Source organism: Cynoglossus semilaevis, chromosome 1 (genome assembly GCF_000523025.1).
Source record: "Cynoglossus semilaevis isolate Cse_v1.0 chromosome 1, Cse_v1.0, whole genome shotgun sequence".
Classification (NCBI taxonomy): Eukaryota; Metazoa; Chordata; class Actinopteri; order Pleuronectiformes; family Cynoglossidae; genus Cynoglossus; species Cynoglossus semilaevis.
The window spans coordinates 22,842,261-22,851,120 of NC_024307.1; the positions used below are offsets into that span (position 1 = coordinate 22,842,261).

An 8,860-nucleotide genomic window follows, 5' to 3' on the forward strand; every position below is an offset into this window, starting at 1 on the left:
CCATCCATCCATCCATCCATCCATCTAATCTAATCAAGTCTCAACACCATGTTTTTGGGGCAATTTAATAATTGATTCTTTGATAAAAAACGTCTGACGATGTGAAGTCATAATTTAGAGCCTGGCCCATATTTTTAAAATGTCTGACATGCAGTGATGGATTTTTTCCCTGACTGAATGCAAATGACTCGAAAAACAAACAAAACAATTTTACTGCGTGGAGGCAGCAGGTGTATGAGAGAAATACGACACATGAAAATGGTAAATCACGTCTTCGAGTTAATTAGTCTGTAGACCCGTGTGTCACGGTGCTTTTACAAAATCAGTCTCTGGAGCTTGAGAGGGTTAAAGTGTCAGTGGTCAAAGTTAATGTTATTGGATCACTCAATAAAAAAAAGGTTGTAAAGTACTCCAAATATTTCAAAATGTCTGTATGGATTGTTCGAAACAGATTAAAAAGGATAAAGAGGGAGTTCCATTCCTTCAGGCGAACGTACCTCGATTGTCTGAGGTCTGAGTACATTTGTCACTCACCTACGTTAACACAGTGGTCTCAGTTTAATCTAGGACAAGTGTTATATTATATTATTGATTCATGGCCGACCATTGGTCTGAAAATTTGACAGGTGGGCCGGGTCAGGAGCAGATAGATGGAGTGTTTGTGTGGATTAAGTGAAAGTCATGCAAAGGCTAAAATGCTAACGCCTTTTAGCACAGCCTTTGCCTCTGGGAAAGGCAGATGTATAAGGATAATATAAATTAAAAACATAATTTGGACGACTTTTGCCAGCCGCAAAAAAGACCAAATGTGGTGCATCCGGCCCCCGGGCCTTAGTTTCTCCATGCCTGATCAAGGACATAAAAACATCTGACAAAAGTCTGACTTATGCTTGGGAGTCTTGATGAAAGGCAAAAAGTTCCCAAAGAAACAAAACACAAAAGAGTGAAAGTGAATGTAGCACAAGCCAATGTATGGCGTACATCCTTTTTTTTTTTTTTTTACATTCTCGCATCTAAACTTTTTGCTATAATGCTCATACTTCCAGTATCGCCTCGGCTAGCATTGGGTCAAATCCTTCTGGGCATGTTTTAATGGTGTCCCAACTCTCTTGTAGCTCGGTAGAAGAGCTACATTAATAGAACCGGTTAGTCGATACTACCTCTGATAAAACTGCACTGCATCTGCTCAGGCTGAATGCGGACACCAGCCATAAAGATTAGTACTGCTTTGTGGGCCTGTAAACACATCCACGACAACACTACGTTAAGACATTTAAGAGTCGTCTCCATCACATTTTATCATTCGATGGCAGACGTCCTTCACAGTGATGCGGCGAAATGATGGGTTAAAAAAGAAAAAAAAGAAAAAAACCAGCCAAACCGGAGATTAACACGAATGATAGCAATGATAGCACAATGAAGCTGATTTACTGTATACAATTTGAGCGTGCTTGTGTGGCTGAGTGGAGTGCTGGATGATCAGGAGATGCAAGGATGCAGCGGTGTGTTCACTTACACCCCATGGATGTAAAGGTTGTTCACTGTGTTATCAGCCAACTCACTTTTTTTTTCTTTTTTTTTTTTTCACCAGCTATTATTGCCTTCTACTGCTGTTATGGGAAACAAGGAAAACGTATAAACAGTTTGAGGTTTAGTTTTGTTTCGTTAGCTTTATTTTTGAAAGCTGAAATGTACATTCTTTAAAAAAAATTATGATGGATTAATCATCCATCCATAAGCCGAAGGAAAAAGAAGAAAAAGAAGAATCATCCATCCGTCCATGCATCCATTCTTTTTTTAGCAGTTGTCCATCCATCAGTTAATCTTTCATCCATTCATTCGTAATAGCAGTTGGCATCATCCATCCAACCATCCTTCATACTTCTATTCTTCCACCCATTTGTCTCTTTTTCAGTTGTAAGTTCTCTATAAGCTGATAGTCACATGTCTTATTCCCCAATTCTGAAACTCTACCTTGGAGCAATAGTGATAGTGATAGTGCACAGTGGGAGCAGGAATCTGCTCGGTTCAGAAGGTGCCCTTCAGTAAATCATCCTCCCTGTTGACCTGCAAGCTGGGGGGAAATTAGACTTTGGCCTTTTGGTTCCCAGATTGCTTTGAGAAATTCCATTAAACCGCAGAAATTAAACTCTATCTAGTCAACGAAGAAAATTCAAGCATTCTTCATGATGATTAGACTATTAGGCTATTTTAAATGGACACCGCTCTTGAATGCTGCACCGTACCGTCCTATGTTGACTTTGAAGTGGTACTTGTTTGTTGTTTTCTTGGTCAGAGTTCCATTTGTATCTGTTATTTAGAAAGTACAGCTTTTGTTGTGTTGACCATTTCCCACTAATATCTTATAAAGCTAATCTGAAAGAATAGTCCACACAGGAGTAACTTACAGTCGTGATGTTAGTTTACCACATTACATGGGGCTTAATATAATAATGTTTATCACGGGTTCAATTCCTACCTCCATTTTACATGAGCGCTCACACATTATTGATCGCCAAACAAACAGCAATCCATAAGGTCGATTAATCTCTCCAATCTGTCCGAGGCACTCACTGTGACAAATGACTCTGTCTCAGGGTCATCTGACTTGGGCACAGCACCCGCTGCAGTGAGCCGTGACCTCTGACCTGTCGGCACACGCCAGCGTCTTACAGTCGTTTGTCTGGACACACACACACACACCTGCAGACACGGTTCAGTCTACGTGAAAGCCTCAAACATGTGCCTCACTTTGACATTGCGAGTTGCAAAAATAAATATATATATTAAAAACCCCCTGCTGTCTATATTTGAAACCATTGGAAATGGAAATCTATTAAAACACTGCGATGGTCATGATGCAGTTGATTGCGACCAGACCAGAAATAGACTCCTGTGATTTGGCAGATAAGCAGAACTGTAGTTGAATAGCTGGGCAATTAGTGACTAAAAATAACATTAATATTTTCATCTAAGACAGATAATAATAACTCCTGGAAAGCTATGAACAATCTAAAAATGAATCAAATAAGTCATGGAAAATCAGTGGACAGTGGATGTTATTATGTTGCACACATTAATCACACTCATTTTGGAATATATAATCTTTAATAGATATAATTTGTGTGTGTATATATTATATACATATAAACGTACGTACATATATGCATAAATATATGTACATATATACATACATTTATATTCATATATGTATGTATGTGTGTATGTATATAAATATATGTATTTATATGTATGTGTGTATATATATACAGTAAATATATACTGTATACTGTACATAATATACATATAATGACCAATATGGCCAATATACTGTATATATAAAAAATATAATTTAATATTATTTTTAAAAAGTATATTGCAGGAACTGATATAACAGCAGGTAGATGTATGTATGTGTTGACCTGTTGTTCAAGTCAATATGTCTTTCAACACTTCATTGGCGCTGTTGTCCTCAACAGTATTAATCAGTGTACAGTCCTTCACAATCAATTTGGCATTTGCATCAGTCAACTCCCGGAGCCAAATGTCAGAACTCTTTTATCATAGAGTCATGTCAGCCTGAACTCAGTAAGTATTGGTTAACTGTGATAAATGACTGATGCACTATATACAGCACTGAGCCCCGTCTGTCTGTGGTCCATTGTTTTTCTCTTTCTGCCCGAATTTAACTCAATTTTGGAGTTAAATGCGATTAGCAAGATTCTTTCAATCCAAATTTCCAGTCTTAGGGGTCACTTATAGCAGGGGTTCACAATCCCTGGTCTGGGGACCGGTGTCGATTGGTCATTTGGTTAGTGGGCTGCAGTGGAACACTAATTTACATAATTCAAATTGAATCCAGTCATATCCTTTTACAATTTCCGTTGAAAGATAATCTGTCAATGTTTCAAAACAACAGATCATTCAGACTCTGATACTAACAGAATAAAGTCTTGAAGAGTTTTCTGTACGAAAAAGGACCGTTTGGGACCGCTGGCTAATAGAATCCATTGCACATCATTACGTCCATTACTGACAATTTCAACAAAGAACCAAAACCAACATCAGTGAAACCGATCAACTGATCTTTGTGCTGTAATTTAATTGCTACATGTGTCTGTTGGAGCTGTAAAATATCAGCTTTTTGTCCCTTTTAAATCATCCTCACATGATTAGTAACATTTTTCTGTGGCTAAGACTAACAAGCTTTTCCGCGAGCCTCAATAATGGGAATAGCGTTTTATTTATTTATTTATTTTTTCTTGTTAATGTAATTAAGCTCAAAAGCATTTCTTTGTCTCCGTGCATGATCTGTTGGGCGTCCCTCTCTAAGTGTGGTTACGGGATAATCAGCCCAGAGCGGTTGATGGGATCATCTCTGGAGTGGAGTGATTGAAGTAAGAGGAGGAGGGGAGTAAAGGGCACGAAGAAAGAGGAGGCGGTCTGCTGTTTTAGGATTTATAGCATAAATTCAGGGATGGTTTTCTCCTCTATTTCCATATTACTGCTTAGTACTGCTATCTCTCAGATTTTGCTTCACACGAACACACATTTGCAAAGTTATCAATTAATACCGCTATCGGAAAATACTCCGTAGTATCGGATATTAAAAAAGTTGTATCTAGCCATCCCATCGCTAGAATATTTTGAAACCTACTAAGAAAGAGAAAAGGAAAATCACTCAACATATTTAGATTTTTCTTTTTTTTTTATTATGAAACAACTCCACACAGCTAACATGATTTTTGCAGTGTGGCAGACGAGTGTATGCCTAATTATTGCTACCATGTGCTATGTTCTCCAGTCTATAGTATATATTTGTACTCTGTATATAGCTACCTGTTACGTCTCAACTGTAAGAATAATTTGAATCACAATGGGCCTCAATCACAAATCAGGGAACAGAAGTGGAGAATGACGTGTATTAAATCAACAGACGAACACCTCCTCCGCAATAACAGCAAAATAAATAAATAAATACATAAATAAGTTAGATAAATAAATAAATAAATAAATACGTTTGTGCTTAGGCTGAGGAGTGAAGTTCCCATCATTCCCGTTTTCTGCATCTTAAAAGCCTGAAAAGAAAATATCTTTAAGCAGGTAAGTAAATCCACTACAGGCCAATTAAGAATGTACGCAAATTATATTATTTTTCTTATTGTTAAAGACTGTATTTACTAAGTAAACTAATTCAAATGTCAAAGTCCTGACATACAGAATGAATCCATAAGGGGTCGATAAACAACGTTGTCAATGTTGTCAAATGACTTAAATCACGTATTAGTTTAATTAAAAATATTAAATTATTCTTTAAAATGGAAAAAAAAAATGGTCTAACCCTTGTTTTTACCATTTGTGTAGAATTAAAATCAAACGAATCGATAATTATGATTTTACCTTTTTACCTGTGCGCACTTACCATTTGTGTAGAATTAAAATCAAACAAATCGATAATTATGATTTTACCTTTGTGCGCACAAAGATTTGTAGACAGGGTCCATTGTGATTTCAATTTAAATCAAATAAATATAATGTACAGTAAACTTCTGTCCTCTATAGGATGAAGAGTTCTTCTTATCCATATTTTTTATCTGTATGTTTTGGTTTTTTTGACAACCTCAAAAATCGCACCTTTCCTTCCGAACTTTGCGGCCACGTTCACCGAAGCACATCCGTAATATTTAGTGCTTAGTCTTCTAGATCTGGAGCCGATCCCTTGACACTGTCAACCCGCGTCGTAGTGTCCTGTTCCGGGTCCGACTTGACATTCTCTCTCTCAGCAGGCTGGCTGACCTTGAGAATCTTCTGGTACAAAGCCCTCAGTTGCTCCAGCTCTTCTTGAAGACCGTTGTTTTTCTCCCTCCCACATTTTGACTTCTCCCTCTCATCTGTCTTCCCACTCTGGAGTTTCCTCTCAGGCACAAGGTGTGGGTCTGGTTGCATTTTGGTGGCCACAGTGCCTGCAGAAACGACATGGGCCACGTCAAGGTCACCTTGAAGGTCAATGGCACGTTGCGGATCCTCGCACCTCTGGCTGACCTCTGGGTTTGAAACCACGACTGTCTCCACTCGTTCCTGAGGAGGTTTGCTCACTCGGTGTACCGCGTTATGCTCCAAGTCTTTAGTCCTCTGCCTGTTGGTCCAGCTACCCTGGTTGAGTGTCCATGTGGCGTTCAAGGCCTGTGCGCCATTGCACCTCTGCAGCCTCTCCAGCTCCAGCTGTGTTTCTCTTACTTTGTTCACGTACAGTTCTTTCAGGGCTTTCTGTCTGGCCAGCTGTCGCCTCGTGTCCTCCAACTCCCGGCAAAGTCGGATCCTCCAGTTCAGCTCCTCCTGATATTTGGGTGCCTTCCTGTATGGTGGGCGTTTGTAGTTCCTGTTTTCCTGGCCCTGCGCGTAGTATTCCCTCTTTACACCTCTCATCTGTCTCGTGTCCCTCCTGTATGGATGCATATGGGAAGAACCCTCCATTTCCCGAGCCAGAATTCAACACACTTTGCTGTAGTTACTCTGTGTTTCTGAGTCTGATATGTCGAAGGGTTGAATTTACTTGGGTGCTGTTCTTATTGTGGGTAGTTCACAGTCAGGCACCATGTTGCATATGTTGGAAGCTTTGAAGTTCTTGCCATATTGCCTGGTGATGTCATGATGATGTCAGAGGAAGTCTTTGATCTGTTCTAAAGATCTGATCTGAATCGGAAGATTCAAATCTCGGTGTTTCTTTGAAAACCGATCCGAGGTGTCATTACGGAGTATGGAAGGTTGTCACATCGGAGGGTTGTTTGTGAGTGAGCATTTGTAGTCACTTCTACAAATGTCACACTGTGACACTTCTATCACAATGCTTCCCTACTAATTATTTATGTCCTGGGGTTGATTCTTGGCCCAGCTGTACTTGTCACTGCCACCACCTGCCTGTCCTGCTGTTAACACACCCACGAACTCTACTGTTTTGGCAATTTTTTTTCAAAGTTACACTGAACAAAATAAGGAGGAGGAAAACTTTGCAAGAGTCTTCGGCTCGTTTTCACCCGGAGAAGGTTTGTTTATCAACCTTTTTTTTTTAGTTTACATTTTAAGCAATTATGCTTAAGACGTGATATTAAAGGAATTTACTTAAAGTATTGCAGTTAGCATGAAGTAAGCATTTTAAAGAATGCTTACTATCCATAAATGAGCCTGGAAATAGGATGTAGGCAGGGTGGACTAGAAGAAGACGGGCGTCGGTGGTGATTTATGGCAGAACAATAGTAGGACAGTTAACAAGGGAGGTTTATAAGACAGTCGTGACTGGAGACACTTTGAACACACCCAAAACACCGCAGGAGCTATAAAAAGGAGAAATAAACAAAAATCAGAAACAAGAAATTATTTCTCTCTTCAAAAGTTATAAGAGTATAATATAAGATAAGACACGATAACAAAACGTACCGCGTGCCCTTCTCAGCCACGTACTAATAAAAATAAAACCGCCGTCGGTCTCATATAACACAAATACGTCCACACTCGTTGACGTACAAAAAACGAAACATCATCGGACTCCCTTCTTGTTTCCCATTTAGGTTCTTTCAAAATAAAGATGCCGTCTATAACATTCAAAATAAGGGCAGAATAATAACCTCGCCTTAAGACAATAATACAAAGTGAACTATAAAAACATGAAACAACACATCCAAATATGATGCAAAATTAACGGTAATTTACAATGAGTGGGAAGTTCTTGTTCAAAAATCAAATGTTATGTCAGAATTGAATTGTGGAAGTTGATTTATCTTTGTTGAACCGAAACAGTCTGAACTTTTTTCATTTGGAGTCTGAGAGAGTGAGACCTTTGGACAGGGCCTTTCTTCATCTATATTTGTTTTTACTTAGGTTTTTAATTTTTCATACCAGCACTTTTAGTCGATGTTACACTTAGTAAAAAAAACCACTATGTTTAACTGATATTGTTAACTAATTAAGTTGCTTTTTATAATGTGCTGTCAACCTTTAGGCTGGGTATCTTTGTAAAAGCTCGATCTTGAAATGTTTTTATTAACGTGAAGGAAAATGAAAATGAATAAGGTTGATCAGTTTGGAGATGGGGAGAGAGAGAGAGAGAGAGAGAGAGAGAGAGAGAGAGAGAGGTCAGGTTGGGATGGATTGGATAAGAGTGAATATATCGGACAAAGGATGTTGACGATGATAAAGATTAAGAAGTCCTTTATTCAACGCATAATGGGGAAATTTACAAAGGGACTGCTGTATGGACGGACAATGAAGGACATTTGTCAGGATAAGACTACAGACTACAGTTGAAAATGAATCGTCTGTGTGGTGCCAATTAAATGCAGTTTGGCAAATGAATGTTATTTTGACAGTGGACACGGAGTAGACTGTGGCTGCAATAAGGAAGAGACACTTGGACTGAGATATGTTCTTTGACCTGCCTTGAGTGAAAAAACATAGGAAGATCTGAAAGCTACACCGCAAGTGTCCCCTCCCGAGTGTCTTTGTGTTCCATTTTCCTTATTTCGTTTTTTTTTTTTTCCTAACGAGAATTATAAGAACTCTACTCGTCAAGGACAGTGACTACTCTAAACACTGGAAGATTAGACCTTTCTATTGGTTTTTAAATAGTTGCTCACTGAACACTTTCTTAAACTTTAGCGCTTGACTCAGCTGGTTCTGTCTCAGTGGAGACATTAAGGTACAGTCTAACACAATTTTATTCTAGTAAAAGAAAAAAAAGGGGGGTCATGCTATTTTTTATAAGAATCACATCAGAAAGTCTTCACAGCTTCACTTCTTATTCGAGGACAGTGGTTACCATACTCATTCCACTGCGCCCCCCCTTTGGTTTTTGACAAAAACTTTG

At 38.7% G+C, this 8,860-nt stretch overlaps 2 protein-coding genes across 8 annotated transcripts in view; one reads left to right on the forward strand and one right to left on the reverse strand.

Annotated features, from left to right (window-relative positions):
- sorcs2 (sortilin-related VPS10 domain containing receptor 2) overlaps positions 1 to 8,860 on the forward strand; it is a 284,595-nt gene that overhangs the window by 128,279 nt on the left and 147,456 nt on the right. The window lies entirely within an intron of this gene.
- Positions 4,779 to 6,614, reverse strand: LOC103385655 (uncharacterized). The gene is made up of 2 exons (XM_008319601.3): positions 5,635 to 6,614; positions 4,779 to 5,078 (listed from the first exon to the last, which is right to left on the reverse strand). The coding sequence occupies exon 1, from the start codon at positions 6,472 to 6,474 to the stop codon at positions 5,692 to 5,694; it is 783 nt and encodes a 260-aa protein (XP_008317823.1). The 5' UTR covers positions 6,475 to 6,614; the 3' UTR covers positions 4,779 to 5,078; positions 5,635 to 5,691.